The sequence below is a fragment of the Guyanagaster necrorhizus genome, assembly GCF_019112545.1.
Source record: "Guyanagaster necrorhizus MCA 3950 unplaced genomic scaffold BT62scaffold_70, whole genome shotgun sequence".
Lineage (NCBI taxonomy): Eukaryota > Fungi > Basidiomycota > Agaricomycetes > Agaricales > Physalacriaceae > Guyanagaster > Guyanagaster necrorhizus.
The window spans coordinates 90,012-111,615 of record NW_025064949.1 but is presented as its reverse complement, the minus strand read 5'-3'; the positions used below and the strand labels follow the sequence as shown (position 1 = coordinate 111,615).

Sequence of the window (21,604 nt, the reverse complement as noted above, 5' to 3'; positions counted from 1 at the left end):
TGTCATAAAATAGAAACCTTCTGAAGATATCATGAACTTGAGATCGGAACACATTTAAAAGAATACAGCTTCGAATTAGAAATTGAAATCGGCAGGTCTAGGAGAATGATTCCTAGTTTGGTTAATAGTGACCTCTATCGGACAGGAAGTATATATTCAGGGAATTGCGAGGTTCATATAGAGAGCCGATAATCCGATCTTTGTTGTCTAGCAAAATCAGTTTGCGCATCAGGTGTGTACAGTATCCATTAAATATCTGCTTCAGAATCGCATCAAAAATATTCTTTAAAACGAGTCGAAGGAAGTGGTTACACATAACATCTGTGGGTGAAAGGGGCACGGGGGTTCTAAACCACAGGCCTTTATATAGGGTTGAAATAGCTAGACTGGGTTCGGCTCTTATACATCTGGAGGACGTGGAGTTCAATCAAATCCCGAAACGTTTCAGGATATGTGGGAGTTCTGATCTTTCGTTATAGATTCCCATGCAGTTTCGTACCTGATAAGTCATTCGCGGCCTTTAAAAATGAATACCATATGACGAGCAATATATAAATGCTCCGCATAGGGGAGTCCTCAGGGCAACGATTTTCACAGGTCAAAGAAGACGTTAAGGTAAATCCGATATCAAGTATCAATCGTTCTATTAAAAAAATCAGAGCGACAAGAGAATATCTATCTTAACAATATTCAGCCCCGCAGTCACCAATTGTAGTAATCATCCGACGGCCATTTGAACGCTCCAAGACGACATCGATGGCCGTGCGATCCTCTTCAGTCAAATTGAATTCGAAGACACGGCTGTTGTCCACAGAATGTTCGGAAAGACCCAAACGCGCCCCTGGAAGTTGGACCTGAGAGCGGATGAAAGGGTAATCGGAAGAACATCAGTTACCGATGATCACAGCTCCAACAAACTGATAATCTAATACCCAGCGAGTGGCCACATTGGTGATACTGACACCTCCATGGCGATCACCGATGATACGCAGTACTGAGAGAAGCGACTGGAATAGCGACCAGTCACCCCATGCCTTCACAATCATGTCGAGGTACTATATTTCAATGGACGGGGTGAGCCTGTGGGTAGAAGCGCGAAAAAAGATGGTACCTTTCGTTGAGAGGGCGTAAGATTGCCAGCGTAAGAATCTGGCTCTGGCTGATTAAGCCACTTGTCGGCGAGGAAACCGCCACACTGAATTTAACAAAGCTATCACGACAACGAAACAGAGATCAAGAAGATGCTCACCACGGTTCCATATGTTAAGAGCTTCAGGCCGTGTTTGTCACAGACATCCGACATGCCATGAAGAGGGCATGTATCAATCAACGAAAACTGTAAAGAGCAACATAAATGGTTTACAGCTCAAATCTGCCGGCCGAAGGGGTATTACCTGAACTTGATTAGATACAACGACGCCCTGCCCTCCACTAGTTCGATTCACAATGGTAATGAAATAATTATGGATAGCATTCGGGACTTATCATTTTCTCATAATAGAGCATTCTATGCATGTGTCCACAGCTGTGCGATATCACAACTGACCTGAGGCTATGCCTGTACACCGCTGTGCAATGGATTCTTTAAAGACCGAATATATAAAGCTTCTAATAACTGCATATGTATCATTTGCGGCCCTTTCACTTATTAACTGTTGATTTTTACCTCACTGTCATGTCTTTCACTCTTCACACTCTGGCTAGTTAAAATATGCTGATTGTGCTCTGTTGTTGGGTTGAAGACCTCTTTTCAGTAGGATTCTTTACATTTACAACACCATCGCCATGCACAGTAGTCCATACAGATGACCACAAGCTCTGTATAGGATACTAGTCTAATAATAATTTTAATGAATCAAAGCACTTGAAGCCTCTTATGTGCCCTCATATCAGTGTAGAAGTGTTCATATATACTTCGAGCACATCTATTCAGTACAGCATTACAGCAGTTTCCACCAAAGTTGTATTGACACATGGCTTTGGAGCCGGAGTAGAGCTGTTTACTAGCGGTTAACTTACACATACTTAACACAGAGACAGATCAAACTACCTCGTTGTTATTCTCCAACATTCACTGACACCGTTTCACTAGGTGAAGAGACTTTGACTCATAAACATAACTAGCAGCACAAGCATGGCCATCACAATTCCCACCAAGACTACAGTGCTGTCGTTTATAAGCCTTGGTGGTAATGGGAACTCAATCATTTGAACCAATTTGTCAATTATGCAGCTGTTAACTCTACTGAAAGCAATTTACTTTGCAGTCAAGAATAAACTGGGTGAAATTCTGTATAGTGTACATACCATAACAGATTATCTTTTTCCTCTCCTATGTGCACCATTAACAACTTATTCTCTAGGTTCATCAAAGCCAACAGATTGCAACACAATATCCGTCAATTGAACATAGAACTGAGGTGCGTGCATACTGATTCTTCATCTCGGGCCTTTGATTATTATTAATTTCCATCTAGCCAGTTCCTACAGATGAAGTTGAAGAACTGGCAAGAAACATTCTCCCCCTTGAACGGCTAGAGGCACAGCTGGCAAATGAATATGGAATGACAGGAGATATCAACTCCATGGAAGTCTTTGCAGAGACGAAAGCCAGGGCTTTTGCAAAAAGAGATGCAAAAACTATGGTGGTACTGAAAGATCTTGACACATTGTACCAGCTACGTCTTCGTGCTTCAACCTTGCAGCTGCTTCGCTCCCTCAATGATGAATGGGTGCGTATTCATTTTGAGTGATCGATATCAAGTTGATCATCGATGGTTTCAGTCCCTAACTGCACGCCACATTGACACCTCGTGATTTGGGCCGTTCATATAGGGATTGATGCGTATGAATGTAACCCCCTGTGGGGATGCAGTATTGATTGAAATTTCAATCACCTTACTAAAAACCTCGGCTTGCCAAAAAAAACCCAATCCAGTGCTTGTTTGGGTCCAAGGAATATGCTCCAAGTGACAATATACCACGTCCCTACATGCATCAACATCATATGGACATCTCAACTACTCAAAAGACCTTTTGAAGATGAGCTTTGGACAAACAATTGTGGTACAGCAGCGCATCAGGAGGTTAGCCTGATGCTGCTATGGTTGCGGCTCATGATCATCTCGGGATGGTTAAACGAAATTGGTATCCACATGAGATGGGCATGTGGTCTTCATGACCCCAAGGTTGTACAGGAGGCGAAGAGAATGGAAGGCTGGGAGATTTCATGATAAAAATATGTCAATTTGCTATGAGAGACTACAGAAACCACGCTAGAACTTGGTCATCATCGTTCAACATCTTTTCCAGTCTCAAAGTATCTATACACAACAGTGAGAAGGCTAAAAGATGTATGCATACATGAATACACTGTCTGTTTTGGTTATCTTAATAGGGGGCTGACCTCAGAGAACTGAAGCTCGACAGCAGCCAACTGGATCCTTTTGTTAGCGGGAAAATGTTCTGGGTTGTGAATAGAGGCAGCCTGATCTGCATATATCCGCTGTCTGAAGTCCTGAGCATAGCTGAGCTCAAGGCGAATCGAGCAAAGTCCACAGAGGACTATTGTAAGAGTTATCTGCAGCCTGTGCAGTGAAGTTTAGCATCGACTAGGTCATATAAGATCTCAACACACTGTATACCAACTGCTCTGGCAGAGACGTTGCTCTTTTACTAAGGTGAGGCAGTTTAATGATGATTGTGATCGCAGTGATGCCATTTCCCAGTAATTCGATTGTAAGATAGACCTTGAAACCAATGGTCAGTCATATACTGAGAGGATATGGCCTACAGCAGAATCCATAAAGGAAGATACATAGAATGGAATAGGGCAGTCAGGTGATCTCTGTTAATGCATGCAGTGTTCTTGTCAGAGAATAACTGAATATTCCAGGAGTCAGTCCTTTGTGGAAAAAAGAATGGGCTGCTCTTCAGCAGTAGTGACCAAAAGCAATGTGACACATCTAGGTATAGCTGGTGTTCCCTTGAATAGATTATGGAGGGACCTGGATAATCATCCCTGGGGGAGAGGGGAGTTTGAAATCAACCTGTAATTTGCACCCATACAACCAAGTAAGTCCTGCTATTGGATTTGTAGACTTTTTTTTTTTTGGTAGGCCCTTTCCCTCATCCTCATATATTTTGTCAATGACTCACAGGCAGAGGGAGAAGAGACCAATATTTAGGGGACAAACATTATGGTCACTTTCACCCAGAGTAAAGCAATTTTCAGGCAGTGATAATGCTGTGCTCCCTGCTGGTATACACACCCATGCACTCATTGTCATGGCTAACAAACCATAGTAGGATATTAATGCTACCACACAAGGACTGATGACCTTGGGACTGTTATTGGCATAATGCTTAGCCAGCTGTTTGTCACACTGGAAGCAGTCATTCCTGGGTAATGAGCATTGTATGTGTTTTTTTCATTCTTACTGGAGGACACTGAGGAACAGGTTGTGGGGATGTTTGTTGGGTCTTTTTGGGAGTTATTCTCAGATAGTATGGTTGTGGCTGTGAATAGGACTTGTCATGGTTTTTTTTTTTTTTGTTCTCTGCAGCAGCATTTCTGCTTGTATTCTGTATGGTATCCATGGGGATTATTTTGTGGAACAGTGGTGTCACAAAATGTAAATTCTGATGCAATTTGGTGTCATATGACTCTGGAATACAAAGAGGATTTATTTAAGATTTCTTATTGAATTTTTATGCATGGTGTTATGAATATGAGAGTTAGCATGGTAAAGTGTATGTAGCCTAGTAGTCATAGTAGAGGTGAGTATGTTTACCAAGGAAGGTAGTTGAGATGTGAAGTAAGTCAAATGTATTCAGATCGGTCTAGTAATTATCTGGGGAGGATCAGAGTCAGAAAGTGCTAAGTGTGAGTCTCAGATTCACAGAATGAAAATTGATAAGTCAAGAGTAGTCATTTCATGGCTAGTACAATCATTTATATATGAGATTGGAGTGGCTATGTAAGACTAGTGTACAGGTTTTCAGAACCATTTTCTTACTTTATGGCAGAAAAAGAAAGAAGACAGACAATTGTAGAAAATAATTTTACTTTTTTAGGTGCTGGTGACTATCAAGGGGTAACTGATATTGATAACACATGGTTAAGCTTTCAAATGAATAGCCAAGTGTATGGGAGATTAGCATTGCTCTAGAGCACTTGGATTCAGCTTTTCTGAACACAGACACTTGGAAACAGCACACATACTGCACATGAATTCTGTGAACCCATTATCCCATGTTTTGCCTGTTGGGCTGCAGGATTTGCATCCATTATGGCTGATACAGAGGTCCTCCCAACCACAATAGGTCTTGCCAAGCACACAAAGTGTTTTTCTGGTGGAGGCAGAGGCTAAGGCAAAAGTGGAGAGGAGGAGAGCCAAGACTGGAAGGATGTTGGAGCACATTCAAGCTTCAAGCTTCAAGGGAGAAGTGTAGCTGCAGAAACTTAGGATTTTGCATCATTTCATTTAGTGCTCTACATTTCAACATCATTGGCTGTCACTCCATTTCACATTTCATCAAATGTGAAAAGCAGATCTCTTCATATCTGGCCTAGAATGATGCCTGTACTTGAATGTGATGACTCTGGCCCTAGTCATGATTTATTTATTGTGCAAACCACAGGCACTTTCAAGATCAGTAAGATGGGTATTTGGATTGGGAACAGGAGCAGATGATGTTTGTGTGGTCAGGTGGAGGAGTACAAGATGGATCTATGCCATAGTAAGGCATTTTTATACCTATCAATGATCACCAAGCTAGTGAGAGTGCAGCACACCATAGGGGACAAAGATCTGCCCTTTGAAGTTGAGATTGTCAGCACAGAGTTTCTTCAATACACTCACTGGTTGGTATAGTCTGCAAAAGATTCCATCTTGATGGGTTATGGATTTTTGTGTGGAACAATAGAGTCCTCTTGGCCCCAAGTATGGATGTCTTCATGACATATAACATAGAGCACAATCTAGTTTAGTACAGATAGATAAAGCATTGAGTACAGAACTTGGTTTTTGGCTATCTGAGAGGAGGATAAAGCAGAAAAATTATCAGACTGATGTTGTTGTTTGGGTGGAGTCAAGGAGAAAACATAGAAAGGGATATCCACAGGATTAATGAAAGGTGAAAAGAGGAACAGGGCCCAGGGATTGGTGGTTTCTGATCCTGGTGGATCATAAAATAAAAGTTTCTGAGCTTGGGAAACCAGAGAACTTGTGATGGCATTGGCAAGAATTTCATAGTGGGCAGCCTGAGATTCAGAATTCTTGTGGTGATCAGGCAAACAGGAGTATACAGCAACCATTACTATCATCTTGACTTTCAACCATGATGACTCTACTATGAAATATCATGAATGGCCCTGACTACAGGCATGTCTGAGCTAAGAGCTGAAAACTAATGAAATCTGGTGAGCTGCTTTTGCTCTTTGAACCAGATTGACTGCTGATTCATTCCAAAGGCAGGCTTCCATTCTTGTTATTTCATGGGCAGGTGCATCTATTCCAGGGATCCTGTCTTTACTTTCAGGAAAAAGATTTACAAGTGGGATAAGCTCGACAGGGAAGCTACATGACCAAGACTTTTCCTCAGGTGTGAGCCTTGGGTTAATGCAGACAGGGTCAAATGAGACAAGGTGGTGTGTTTGGGATGTGGGCATGATGTCTCTCTTGGGAATGTTGAGTATAATCTGGGTAACTGGATGCACCACTGGGATTGGTGTATTGGTATCAAGAACACAATTTTGAGTTCTATGCTGGATGCTTGGGAAATTTGGACTGCAAATTCTTCTGTGGGGAGATTGTGATGCTCAGTCTAAGTACTATATATTTGGGACCTGCAGAGCTGTTATTATTATATAAAGAATAAAGAGCCATGGTAGTATATTATCTTGGTATCACTATAACCTCAAGATATCTGACAAGTTAGTTTCCCACTCTGTCATTATCTGCAGGTCCTCTTTGTTTCATTTGTTCATAAAAGAGGCACTCAATGACTGTGGAAATATACTCACATTTTGGTCCTTATAGTACTTCTATGATGGCCTATGTATTTGATTTGACACAAGAGTTCTCCTTTGCTTTTGTCAGTAGCCTTGTAATAACACAAGGTCAAAGCAATTTAAGTGATCCAGTTGGAACTGCACAGATTCATTATGTTGTGGCAGTAAGCTTTGGATAAGGTGGGATTTTGATGGTAGAGCTACTCATGAGCAGACACTCCCCCTTGCACTTGTGATAACCCTAACTGCTTTGAAACTTAGTATGTTTGTCACTGAGTAATCCCACCCCTTGGCCCTTTGAAGAACTTTTTTTTAAAAAGGACATTCATATTAAAAAGGATAATATCAACTTAGAAACGAATCATTAATAGCTGCTACACACAGAATCGAACTGTATTTTTTTTTTAGCCTACATCGGGCCAAATCATCCACTGGTCAACCAATGGCATGTGAACAATGGATTTCAGAATTATGCATCTGCTAGACTGTACAGCAGGGCAACTTAATTAGCCATAAATCAAGGACCCACTCATGGGAGTGGAACCTTTTTCTTTGGAGCATGGCTCATTGCATCAAGCTTGAATGATTCTTGCATAGTGGTGGGTCAGAAATACTATGGGATCCCAGGAGTGAGATTTTTCAGCAACAAAGAGCTTGCTGACTCAGATTATGCATCTATCAGTGCTGTGTCAATCAGAAGGTCAGGAAAAAGTGCTTATAAATGATATAGCCTTGACCTCTCTCTCCCTTATCAACTATGGGCTCTGCACTATCAAAAGACTCAGTGTACATGGTCACTACAGATCACATGAACACTATTCCTGCCCTTAGGGATGAAGCCATTTACTACAATGTGAGTATTCTGCAGATGATGATGATGGCAGTACCCATGGATAAATAACAACCACAGAACCTCCTCTCTCTATTTTCCATGAAATTTCCCTCACACCACTACAGAGTCAATCATTGTTAGTCCAAATGAGTGAGCTCATATTTGCAACATCAAGATTATCTCTCATGCATCTGATATCATACTTTCCTTATTTCATCAGAACTTGTTCAACTGTGATGATCAGGACCAACTCAAACCCTTGATATATAATCCTTGGAGTTCATTGATGCAGATTGTTTTCCCAACTATTACCAGGGAAAAGGACAGCAATAATGCTGTCTGAGACCAACACCAACACCAACACCAACACTACACAGTCAAGATCTCAGATCTCACCGCTTATCACAGTAGAAGTACCAGAAATTATCAATAGGCCTGTCAATGTATGGAAATATGATGACAACAGATGGGAAAGGTGAAAATTCACTGGACAGTTCAAGCAAGTCAATCTTTCCTCCTCTCTGTGGTCCATGCTGATGGAAAGGGGTGGTGAGTCCATAGGCATGAATGGCTGTCCTTATGCACAGCATATGCCTCTGTCACTGTCAGCAGAAGCAGAATCAGAGATTATCCTGTCAATGACATAATGTCATCTCTGAATATGATCCTGATTGAGTACCAAGGAACTCATGGAGATGGTGATACATTGAGAGACCCAATAAACTTGAGGATAATTCTTTCAGGATCCTAGTTGCACAAATAAAATATGAATGGATAATATGCTTGTATTGCAAGATGATTCCAGAGACATATTGGGTTGCTCATGCTCAACTGCACAGGTGATGCTATATGAGCTATCACATCTATGCCCTGAACTGCTTCATCAAAAGCTCTGTCCTGTCTTCAATGTCAGGGCTTGTTTATCGGAGAGAACAATACACATGCATCTTGGTAATGTCATTGACCACAACAATTTCTAGCTGCCATGACTTGAAGGTGTTCTTCAAATGCTTGCCTTTCACTAGGCTGTGCACCTTCCCTCACACTGAAGGACCTCTCTCAAAAAAGGCATAAACAATCTATGTTGCGATGTAGCCATTTGTACTGGAGACAAGAACTTTTCTGAGAGAACTAATTGATGGCATAGGGAGCTGGGAAATGCATTGATGATAAAAACATATATATATAATTTGGAATAGTGGATTATGTATGAAAGAAACTGAATAAGCCACTTTGAAAAAAAAGAAAGACTGTGGCACAGTACTCACCAAAATGCAAAGGCTCTGGAGGGCATAAGAAGATGCTGACACTATTGGTGTAGAGTGTCCTTAACTTTGAAAACCACATATCAGAAAACCAGAAGAGGACAGCAATAAATATCATACCTTGATCATACTGCCACAGAAATTCTAATCATCTTAGTCACTTCACTACAATAAGCTGTTCTCCAAATCAGCACCCTATTCTGTGGTGCAAAAATGGTCCACTGGTCTCAGAGTTGAAAGCAGATGAGAGTTGGTGACAAAGGTATATGTCACATGTGATTGATGCAATCTGCTTTTGAACTAGTCTATTACACCTGTTGAATGCCCAGCATCAGTACTACATGCTATAGATAAAAGGAGAGGACTGTGATGAAGATCAAGTTCACAGTCAAATTGCCTGCTGTCATGATCCCACATATTTCAACTAACAGGAATTTGAATTTTCAAATTCCTAATAACCTATTCTTCTCATCTCCATCATCTTTGCCTCAGATTCTGCTTGTAACTTCTCATGCATCCAGACGAATTTTCAATATGCATTTATCTGGATATTTTCCCAACAAGATGGGAATTCTTGAAGGACTTGCTATTAAACAAAAATGGAGAAGCCACTCCAGTAAAATGCAGTGGAACTTTTGGTACACTTCTGCTGTATTTTGCATTTCCTCTGACTAATGTTTTCATCTGTTCTTAGTTCAATGTGTTAAGCTCCTGAAGTTGCCTAAATCTGAGAAGTTATCATATCATGACTGTGACTATGGCCTTTCAATGGATGAAATTCTACAAGATGATCACATAGTTTGATAGCAACCAAGCCTCTGGATTGCTTCAGTAATGGTCAGGTTGGCCAGTGTGCCAGAACAGGAAATAGAAAAAAATAGAATGGCAAGGGAAGACTCTATTTTCACACTATCATTAATTGGGTTGATCCCCATGATCTTGCTTATCATTTTACTAGGACAGTATGGACTAAATTTCTTTGCTGCTTATGCAATATCTTTGGATGAATGTAAACAGGCCTATTTTAGCTCATTCTTGAAAGGGAGGTTGTCAGAGGGGCTGAAAAAACTGGTCATCATTGATCTGATCAATTATGCCTTTATTGTGAGTGCTGTCTTGTGGTCTTACACCATTCTTACTGATGAAATCAGTAGCTTTCTGCTCCTTCATTCTCTCCACCACCCCTTGTCTCAAATAACTGCTTAGCACATCAGTTGTTAGATCCAAGCATCACATGAACAGAAACACATGATAAACAGAAGTCTCCTTGCACTTTGGGAGATTGACTGAGTTCACTGATGTATATTCTGATTGGTGTGTCACAAGGCCTTAGGATCAGCTTGAGTATAGAATAGTGTGAAGATAAACTTTAGCTCAAAGCTGGAGATTACCAGTGAGAGTGAGCATCCTTAAATACTGTACATCTTCTGCGAATAATATGACTACTTATTGTATCATTCTGAGTCCATTGTACCTGTTGTTCTTGGGCATCACTATCATACATAAAAGGTCAATTGTGTGTCATTGGATAATACTGTTGTGTTCAAAGATAATGACAGACTTGGCTAGTTGTGCTGACTAAGCTTTGTCCCATGGTCTTAAGTGCTTGTTCTAGCACTCTAACTAACCATAAATAGGGGTTAATCAAGAAAAAAGAATAAAGAAATAGTAAAAATCATAATATCAGTTCTCTATCTATACAGAGGTCTAGCTCCTAATAGCCTATGCTTCTATGTTGCTGAAATTTGAAAGGGAAAAATTTACAACACTACACAGTGCCTGTGTCTCTCTAGTGCAATGCTAATGATTACTATATGCATCACAACTCATAAACCTGGTACAAAGACATCATTCAGATGATCCTATCTAAAGGTCAGTTTTTGTTAATAATTCATGAATTGTCTCCCAATTCACATTGGATCCAGAGGCCTAGCTTTTTCCAGAAGATATGGTCACATACTAGAGAAGAGGGCTTTCAGAGGGCTTCATTATTTGAAAGTAGGTATATTGATGGTGATTGTTTCCATAATCTTCTTATGAATCATCCTTGCTCTTCTTAGCTTGACTGTTAACATGGTGGACAATGCTGAGTTAGTTAACTTTGTCACTTCTCTTTTCTTTTATTATGTTGAATTTAGACTGCTTTTAGGTTAGATGGCCATGTTATGTATATAATGTGTCTTTGTCAGCAGTAGGTGGTTTCTAGAATTGGCTTCAGGTGGTGGGAGCTTGATGGGACCCTGAATGTCAGTTTTGTCTCTCATCTGCTCTAGAAAGACCCTCACATCAGTAGCTTAGTTTTGATGAGTTTGACATACAACTACAGTTTCTTACTATTTGTTGCAAGTTGAAGTTCTCACATATCAGGTGGTAGAAGACAGTCCACACTTTTATGCTATGATACAACAAGATATAGTCCCTCTGTGCAACCCTTCATCATAACATGGTTGCTTTAGGGATATTTTCAACACCATGATTATCAGATGTACAGAATATGTGACTGCCCTACTTTACTTCCTGCAATTAAATGATGATCTGCAGTAACATTCATACTTGTGACTGTGACAGCAAGTGCTGCAAAAAAGGCCCCAAATATTCCAAAGCTATTCATGCATGTGATATTCTTTAGTATGCCATCTGCTCACCTTGCTTTCAAGTATGTGTATTGGCACTCTTAATCTCACAGAATCTGTCATCATGATTAGAAAACAATCCAACAACAGGATTAATTTACCTGTATGCAGACATGGTCCATGTGGGAAAGATATTGAGACATGACAAAACACAAGAATGAACAGCAACCCCTGTGCAGGTACTTGGTCTTTGACCCCTCCTTCACAACCATTGAATTAAAGGAGCAAGTCACTGTGAATCAGGTCATAGAACTCCATACTCCAAAGCTTCTCTGAGCAAGTATCTGCTGTCTTCTAGTGCATAACTGTATCCACACATATCAATGTTATTTATCCTTCTGTGTTTCCCTGATTTTTCTGAAGTTCCCTTTTTTGCATTTCTGAGATGGAAGGAATGTTTTTTCACACAGAGATGAGATACCAGCTAACTGGATTCAAGAGAGATGTAGTTCATGCTTCAGTTTTTATGCTGTCCTCAGAATTATACTCTGTATGGTTAGAAAGCTGATTGTGTTAATAGACTATTTTTGATAGCATAGTCTTTCCTGGCAGACTATGCATGCTGCCAAGAGAGCCAAAACCTTAGGTTCTGAGGAGATACCAAGATGCATGTTGCCCATTGATATGGAGGTGCACATTGGTTCCCCAAACATGACATAGATGATTGCCTACTTCATCTCTCAATATTGACCACTTTTCTCAATAGTAAGATAGATATAGTCAAGAACCTTGGGTGTAACTAAGGAATGAGACAGGGCATCTATGTCATCTAATTATAGCTTATATGTTGAAGAGGATCTGAGCATGTGCAAGGTGAGAATGGATACAGCAGAGCATTATCCACTGACCACACTCACACCAACACACACACAAAACTCTTAGTTCATGGGAGGATTATAATGTGATAAAGTAGTATTCAACAAATATAATGGTCTTCTTCAATGAGATCACAGCATGTGAACAGTAATAGCATGCTTACAACAGTCTGAGGTCTCTCTAAGTCTCAAAGCTTTTCATTTTATCAAAACAAGAGGTGGCAACTGGTGTTGCCAGGCCTCAAGGCAAAGGGTACTGCAGCTCAATACAATATGTTGAAATACTCTCTCAAAACTCTCCAAATCGTCCTAAGCACAGCTCAGATCAACTCACAACCCTTAACACACACAATATATGACTCAAAGCTTTGTGCTCTAAGCAAAAACCAATCACAAACATGTCCACAAGTGCCAAAGAGCACAGATCCCTGTTCACAAGTTTCCAAACTGATCGTAGACCCACAGGATTCAAACCTATATGACCCAGAGACACAAAAACTCAATAAAACCCTGTCCGACAGACCAAAGGGTTTGAACCTCTGCCACCTGTAGTGCCGTGCATCACAAATACCTCAAAAACTCAAGATGGTGCCCTTCAGACACTGCTCTCTTATTCTCAGGTTAGAGCACAATCCAAAACCTCTTATCAAACCAGGCTCAAGTTCTTCATGAGCTTTGATGCCTCACTTAGTTCTCACAGCTCTCTCAAGATATTCAATAATAAGTTTATTCTCTTGCCTGGAGTTACAAACACAAACCCAGAGCTAGAGTGCAAGGCTTTCTGTGCCCAATACACTGCAACTGTGGGGGTTGGAAACTCTCTCTCCCAGTCATACAATACCATATTTAAATATTCTACTAGGATACTTACTAATACAATCCTACTATGGTATCCTCAAAGCACGGGACTCCATGCTGAATCCCACAGGTATTATTCACATGCATATCACAGTTGCCATGCTTATTCTCTTCTGAGCAATGACTGTGCCTGCTGTTCCTTCACTAGCTGACATCGGCTAGCTGGCCTCACCAGGTCTGCTTGCTTTCTTATTTCCCTGGTGACATCTCTGACAGTGATAAACTGTTCCAGACCCCTGGAGTTATTTCTTGTGCCAGGAGCCAGCCACAATGGCTATGTTCTGCTTCCCTGTGTCCAACCAGTCATTCCATCTGACTCACCAAAGATGCCATTTCTCAGTATGATGCAGAGTCTCTTGCTGTGGTATGCATGCTAAGGCACCATATGTATGCATGCAAGTCTCAGGGTGGTACCCATGCTATTCATTCCTGGAGTAATATTCCCCTACTTGTTAGCTTGTTGTCACCTGTCTATTCCTCCATTCAATACCCATTACTCAGATACCTTTCTTTGGGTCTCAGTTCTCTGTTCTAAGGCATGTCCCATCAGGGCATCAATGGCTGTGCATCTTTGATCAATGTGATCAGACTTGCTGATCATATTTTGATCGTAGTCTTTTTATTTTTAGCATGTCCTCTTGTAATAGTATTGGCACATTTAGGGCCAAGTGCTGGGACCTCACATGCAGCCTAACCCCTCTGGTATTAGTCTGTTACTAGGCCATGCACTCTGCTTATTGTTACTTCAGTTTATCATTATGATAGCTAGGTTTCTGTGTGCTCTAGTCCTATTTTCTGTTACATGCTTACTGGACTGGAATGCAGTCCATGTATTCGCAATTTTCGCAATTTTACATGCCTGAACATGGAGAGGGCATGTCAGCATATTTTGCATCATTCTTACCCACAGTTTTCTGATAGTTCTATAAGGAAGATTGCTTCTGCAGAATTTAGTTCACAGAGGGTCAATGGATCAGCTGTAAACTGTGCTTCTGCACAACACTGTGTATACTCTGGTGCTAATACAGCACAGAGAGGAGGAAGAACCAGAGCAGCACTGTTCAGTGCCTTCCATAGTCATCAAAGTGCACAGAAAAGATAATTCATTCAGTTCTTCCTGATTCCAAAGCATAAAAGTACTTCTTCATCTATGCAAATACTCAACATTATTTTCAGAAATGTTCATTCAACCAGGTGCACATGTATTGAATAGCACCTGCAATTGCCCCATCATTATTGGCTCCTACACCTATTCAAAAAAAAGGTTTCTCCAATCATCCTTGACATCAGACTTGTACAGGATAATACCCTATCCTGGTCCATTATGGCACACTATGAATTGGACCACCACTGAGCCTAGTTGGAACAAATTTTAGCAAAATTGATTGTCTAACTGATGGTCAATCTGAATTGAGATTCAGACTGATACTTGGGTTCTTGAGCTTATTTGATCACTTGAAGACTCACACCTGGGGACTCCATCAGTCCATGAATAGTTTTGGGACAAGCTTGGAGCCAATTAATAAAAATCTAATAGTTTGGTCCTGAGAATGCACTAAATATTTTGAGAAACTGTGATAAAGATTCATAGGGTATTATCTGAGAATGTAGTGCATCATGACCACATATCACATCTGCCCATGGTACAAGTTTGTTACATATTCTAAAGGGCCAGCACTCAATAGGATATCAGAAATATCTCAGTGGCAACAATTATCACTGGAGCTGCAGATGATGAGACTATATATTGAGGTAAATTTTTTCTTTTGCCAAAGCTCCATTCCAATCCCATTTCTCTAAATATCTGCTAATATGATCTATCTTATTTCTCTTATCTCTTTTGCTCTCCTGATTATTGCACACCCCAGTGAGGTGCCTCTAACTGCTGCTGAGCTTTCTCATCACACTGAGCTTGAAACAGCTACCTGCCATTCTCTTGCAGATTGTCAGAGCCATCTTGCTTGGCACAGATACACTGACAGGTCAATCTCTCATTGTATGGTGCTTACTGAGGATCTCCCAAGGAAGTGGAGGCTTGCTACTCATTAGTATCTTTCTCCATCCCTCATAGATCCTTCATACATCCGAATCTTATACAATCATCAGATGCTCTATACAAATGCACACTTACCATCAAGGAGGTTGTGAACATGAGCCATCTGTCAAACATAACAGGGCTCACATCTGACTCAGACCCTTTCACATCTAATACCTCATGTATACTCACTCCAGAGCTTAAGCAGGGCCTGTACTATGTTCAGGGAGAATATGTCTGCTCAGATATGCATGAAAACCAAACTGGGGTGCCCACCTACATGAACATTAAGCTGATCAATATATCTATGTATGAGCCTATCACCAGTATCTATCTTGATGTGTGGCATTGTAATGTGACTGGCATCTATGCTGGCATCATTGTGGATGGCAATAGTGATGACACAGATGAGAGTAATTGAGTCCATCAAGATTTATTTGCTTTTTATTTCTTCCTTTGACCATTAGTTGAAAGAACATGACATTCTTGCATGCTATCCAGCTGATAAACAATGAGGGATACACTCAGTTTGAGTCTATCTTTCCTGGTGCATCTCTTTCTCTATTTGTTTTTTTTTTTTTGCTCAACTGATGGCTGTCTAAGGACATTATTCTAACCAGGCAATCCATTTCCATATGATCATCTATGAAAATAGAACACTCTTTGATAACAGCACCTTCTCTTCTGACAGCCAACAACACATTGGTAAGCATCACTCCTCTCACCTTTCATCTGGTGATACTAGCTCTCTAACTGTAGGCCAAGTGTTCTTCAACCAAGATCTCATCACCACAGTAGAGGTGATGTCTTCATATGTGAACAACACAATCATGATCACCAAAAATGAAGACAACTGTGTGTTCATCATGGGTGTTGATCCAACAAGGCTAGTGAATCCTCAGCAATGTCTGAAGGTGAAACTGTGATGCAGGGCTCATTTACTGCTGACAGCATGTTGACTTGAGGAGACAAAGACCTGTCAGACACAATCACTAGTGTATCATGCTCATCCATGTCCATACTTGAAAAAGATAACCCTGGTATGGGAGATGTTGGTGGTGAAAGAGAATATTCATGAGAATATATGTCACCTCCACCACTGAGCTCAGATAAGGCCTCTGCTCAATGAGCTATGTCAAGAGCAGCTGTGAATGATGTGCTCCAAGATTTGGATCTGCAAGATCATGAGTTTTCTAGTGTATCATCTGGAGTTGGGGAAGGAGATAAAGAGCAAAGTGCCTGACTGTCTCTTGGTGAATCTGCAGTATCTGAAAAATCATTGTAATCCAATTCTGACTGTGAAAATTTTCTTCCTTCAGAAGAGAAGAGAGATGATATGGAGCAACTCATAGGAGGTATGCTACTTTCACTGGCTACTCACACAGCAGAAAGAATGTGGTTCTCATACAGCTCACCTTTCTTTCTTGTCTGCCTACTCTCTGCAGTTGGAGGCACACCAAAATCAAAACTCTCTCTGGGTACAGGAATTCCTCTCTTCAGCTTGAATTTCACAATTTTATCCCATAGACCATCTGAGGGTATCACAGGCTGGTTTACTGATAAGGAAGGCACTGAGGGCCTTTGTATTTGTGATACATTCTACTGCTGAAGAGTGGAAATACACTCCTTCAAGTTCACTGAAGGCTGCTGCACACAAGAGGTCTTGTAAACATTAATTAAATAAATCTGTTCAACATTAGACAAAAAAAAGATGAGTTAACATATATCAAGTCAATAGGAATACCAATTGTTACAAAACAACCAGTGACTGCAACATGAGCAGGCACTGCAGACACAAAAGCTGAGACTGAAGAAGAAAAAAAATGGACAAAGCAAATACAAGAGAAGGGATCTCAGTCATTAGAGAGGACTGAATCACCCAAACATAGTAATACTTCTCAGAAACTGATCAGACTGGGCTCTTATTCATCTTCACTGAGACCTTGATGCATTCTTGATACCTTGCCTGCTGCAACTCAGAGGGTTGATGCCAAGTCATATCAGATAGACAATATCACAGATATATGAATTATTACTACTACCAATATTATTGCAATTCTAGTATCTACTATGCTCTCTACATCAAAACCATAAAAATCATGCACTTCTAAGAACCAAGTATTCTAAGCCAAATAGTCCTCATTCTTGTCCCCATTAGAACAGCCTTGGTACAGCTGTGGGCCATGGACCACATACCATCACAAAGATGCATCCACCATATAGGCACCAGTTTCTGCTTAATCTGAGTCCATGCATTAGCCTTTCTTGTGATGAAATCTATGTCAATGGGTAAGGCATGCCATGGCTTGGGCTCATAAAGTGTCCAAGGAATGCAAATTTTAACTTTATCCAGTTCATTTGCAACTCTTTCTAATGCCATAGACAAACCCTTGGATACAGAAGTAAATTTGTTAGAAGACTGGGATACTTGTAGATGTATGGATAGAGTAACATGATATCATTTGGCACAGGGATTCCATCCTGTGGGAGAAGGTAACCTAGTGACTGTCACAAGATCAACAGGACTGCTGGGGCATGATATTGGGGGGAATGTCTGCATATTGATTGAAGGAACAAGCCATGATAGGGGGACTTTGCACAAGAGTATGGCACCAACTGATGAAGTGTATTCAGACAATGTAAGGAGGGCATTGATGATGGTGGATATATTGTGATTGTTATGCACTGGCAACCAGGATTGCACATATAACTCTCTGAAGTGCTGGGTGTATATATTCCAGATGTGTCAAGGCATCTGGGCATATGACCCTAGTGTCTCTAAGACATCTTCTTGTGCCTCAAGGATCTGGTCAATAGTGAAACTCATAAGAAGAGCTCTATTCAAAGATTAATCAGAATCAGAAAAAACCAGATTGATTATTCACCTATCTTTCAAAGGAAGTAGATCAGCATTAAATTGATCCAATGCCAGGAAGAAGATGATTAACATCAGTCTGCAAAATGTCTCAATATTTCTTGGTCTCTCTTTTAGCTTGTGCAAGAGATATCAGAAAGTCCAACTCATCTCATGGTCTGCACAACCATCAGAGTCTGTCCAGTCACAGTGCAGACTAGAACCACAGTGACCCAGTCTGCAAGCATGATGGAATGAGGCATGGCATTGACAATCAATTTATCCTTGCACAAATCTCTTTCATCAGAGTCATTGCTAACTAATGTAAATGTAGGAGATAGAGGCTCATTGATGTCATCACCTAAATGGTACTCTGCAGAACAATCATAATTGGGAGGTGATGACATGTATGATAGGGGCTGAGTCAACAACTTGAGATCAGCTATCCAATTTTAAATTCCTATCATCCTACACACAGACTTTGGTTCCAAACTCATGTAAGTCCCTGAGATTTGGTTTGGTGCCATATACCATTTCATATGTTGTCTTTCCCTTCAGAGCTCAAATTGATGTTCGGTTTTTGAGCCAAACTGCATGTTTTAAAGCCTCTCCCCACAGCAATTTTGGTAGTCCTGAAGCATGTAGCATGGTGTGAACCTTCTTGACTAAAGTACAGCTCAGTCACTTGGCAATTCTATTGTGCTTGGGGGTGTCATGCACAGTCAAATTTTGTCTGGTGCCCTTTTCAGCCAAGTAAGCAGAGAATTCTTTGCAGAGATATTCTCCACATCAATCTTTGTGTAAAACCTTGATTTTTGTATCAGATTGTGTCCTGACCTAAGCCTTATATTGCTTATAGGTCTCGAAGGTTTCGCTTTTTGCTTGGACAAGATATACAGTCGAAATATTGGTATGGTCATCGGTGTAGGAGATGTAGTACTCCTTATATTGCAGTGTTTTGACCGGTGAGTGTCTCCCAAGGTTGGAATGAATTTCATCTCCAAAATTCTTTGCCCTCTCTCATTCCCTAACCTTCTTGACAGGTTTCCGAGTCTTCTTCCCATACTTGCATCAGTCACACGATTTTGGTGACTCTGTTTCATTCAGAATGATTCCTGAGATGAGGAATTCCTTCACCAATCGTTTTGCAGCCTCAGGAGAAATATGGCCCATCATCTGATGCAATTTATCAATTGTTATGGTTATTGGGGGACCATCCTTTCCATCTACAGCCATTTACTTTGGCCAGTCGTTCTCCATGCGATAAAGATCATGCTTGACCGGAATTTCGGCCAGTAATTTGTTCTTTGGATCGTAAATTCGGCACTTTGTCCCTCACAACAATACAGCATGTCCTAATGCAGCAATGTTGCTCACAGACACGAGGGTGCCACCTAGAGTTGGGCCATACAACACGTCTTTTAAAAGAATAGTTGTTTCGACTTTTTCCTTTCCTGGAGTCGCAATTTTCATGTCCCTTCGTCCTAATGCACTGGACTTTCCATTATCTGCAGCGGTTACGTGCTTTGGCTGGATGGAGACGAAATTAAGGAATCTGTAGCGATATGGGGACATATGACGCGATGCTCCAGAGTCATATAGCTCTGTTTCAACCAGTCATGAGTTTCCAGTTCCAGCAAGGAATGCTCTATCAAAGGTGGAAGTATATCCTTCGTCTCCTTCATCAGACACTGTCTCTTGACTGGTAGGACCATTTGAATCAAGTCCTCAGTCGATCCGTACATCTGGAATAGCTTTGAAGCAATCTTCGATGTCACTGAAGTATCCATTTATTTGGAATGAATCCAGGGAGTCCCCATCATCTTCTGAAGCTTTTGACAAGTCTGAGATGCTTTCTAGGTCGGGAATATCATCCTTATCGATGTCACTGAATATTTCGTCGACATCCGATATCCAGGATGTATATTCATCAAATTCCAAGTCGCTTTCTGAGCTGAATACACTCTCCAAGTCTGCCATCGAATCACAGTCACTGTTGTCGATATATTCATCATCTGAGGACTCTGAGACATCCTCAAGGTCTGGCATCGATTCATAGTCGCTTTCAGCATCGATTTCATGAGGGGAACGATTAGGAAGTGAGTTGTCAATTTCTGCGTCGGATTTTCTGCTTTCTCTCTCACCCAGACTGATATCTTCATCGTCTGTTAGCCAGGCAATTTCTTCATCCACATATTTGACTTTTAGCCCTTCTAAAGGACTATTCTCCACCCCTGTGGAAGACTTGGCAGCCAAGTGTTCAGCAACATTTTTGTTCAGCCATTTCCAATCATTTGCAGTCATCCTCCTTGGATTCCGAAGCATACACACTGCTCAAACACACCATCATCGTCGCTATCTGCAGCAGTATTTGCAATAGCCTTCCCTTTTCGTTTTTGCTTCAGACCCTGTCCTTCTTTTCCTCCACCCTTTGCTCAGCAATCTGTGATTATATGTCCCTTCTTATGGCAGTTATAACACATTGGATTTCTTTCTCTTTCCTTTCCAGCCACTGTTAGATGAGTTTGCATTTACACTGAATGTGACTTCTTTTGCCTCTTTGGTCCGGGTTTTTAGGGCATGTCAGTCAGCTTCATCACCAATACTATGAAGGTAAGCATCTGGGTCGAGGGGTTTGTTGAAGAAAGTAGATGTTGCTGTTAATGCTGCTAGATATGGGTCATATGATGTCAGCAGTGATCCTAGGAGTATTGCAACAAAGTTTTCATCTCCTGAATCTGCTCTCATAGTGATGAGGTCCTCATGTAGGGATTGGAGCTTCCAGCACAAATCCACTGTCATCATCTTCGATTTATTCTCAAATTCATCCTTCACCTTCTCCCACATCTTCCCTGCTGTTGCCTCTCCCTTAACCTTCAAGAATGGGAATCCGGAATCATAGATGCGATTCCCTGCTTTACTATTGCCTCTTCTGATCTCGATAGCCTCACCACTCCTGGGTGATGAGCTATTGATGCAGTTTCCTCTGTTTTGAGATTCTGTGGGTCTGCAGGAATCTGTGGATGTGGTGCCTCGTGATCCTTGTTGAAATGGTCTTGAAGACCAGTAGCTTTGGCAGCAAATACTATGCAATCTTGAGAGAATATCTAGTTCATTCCATTGGTCTTGCAGTGTGGTAGATGGACAAAATACTTGCTGAGTTTGCTGTTGATAATAATGGACATGATTGAGAATGGTGGTTTGAGTTTTTGTGTTTAGATAGAATGAATACATGACTAGCATTTATCAGTGAGATAAGATGATAGTAGAGTGTGCTTTGATGGATTTTTAGGTATG

At 40.9% G+C, this 21,604-nt stretch overlaps 5 protein-coding genes across 5 annotated transcripts; 1 reads left to right on the top strand and 4 right to left on the bottom strand.

The window, feature by feature from the left end:
- Window positions 1-680: 680 nt before the first annotated feature.
- On the bottom strand, window positions 681-1,427 carry BT62DRAFT_913369 (uncharacterized protein; the record flags this gene model as incomplete). The annotated part of the gene is made up of 5 exons (XM_043183886.1): window positions 681-841; window positions 896-1,055; window positions 1,112-1,195; window positions 1,250-1,336; window positions 1,395-1,427. Coding segments are annotated over 5 exons (525 nt in total), but the record flags the coding sequence as incomplete, so codon positions are not given.
- An 800-nt stretch (window positions 1,428-2,227) lies between these two features.
- BT62DRAFT_924681 (uncharacterized protein) lies at window positions 2,228-2,817 on the top strand (the record flags this gene model as incomplete). The annotated part of the gene is made up of 4 exons (XM_043184644.1): window positions 2,228-2,299; window positions 2,364-2,420; window positions 2,478-2,732; window positions 2,785-2,817. The coding sequence occupies 4 exons, from the start codon at window positions 2,228-2,230 to the stop codon at window positions 2,815-2,817; spliced, it is 417 nt and encodes a 138-aa protein (XP_043033003.1).
- Window positions 2,818-19,378: 16,561 nt separating this feature from the next.
- BT62DRAFT_913398 (uncharacterized protein) lies at window positions 19,379-19,543 on the bottom strand (the record flags this gene model as incomplete). Its single annotated transcript, XM_043183889.1, has 1 exon — window positions 19,379-19,543. One exon carries the CDS (start codon window positions 19,541-19,543, stop codon window positions 19,379-19,381), a length of 165 nt encoding a protein of 54 aa, XP_043033002.1.
- Window positions 19,544-19,642: 99 nt separating this feature from the next.
- BT62DRAFT_913382 (uncharacterized protein) lies at window positions 19,643-19,909 on the bottom strand (the record flags this gene model as incomplete). Its single annotated transcript, XM_043183887.1, has 1 exon — window positions 19,643-19,909. A coding segment is annotated over one exon (267 nt), but the record flags the coding sequence as incomplete, so codon positions are not given.
- A 126-nt stretch (window positions 19,910-20,035) lies between these two features.
- Window positions 20,036-20,611, bottom strand: BT62DRAFT_1013874 (uncharacterized protein; the record flags this gene model as incomplete). The annotated part of the gene is made up of 1 exon (XM_043178126.1): window positions 20,036-20,611. One exon carries the CDS (start codon window positions 20,609-20,611, stop codon window positions 20,036-20,038), a length of 576 nt encoding a protein of 191 aa, XP_043033000.1.
- Window positions 20,612-21,604: the final 993 nt, after the last annotated feature.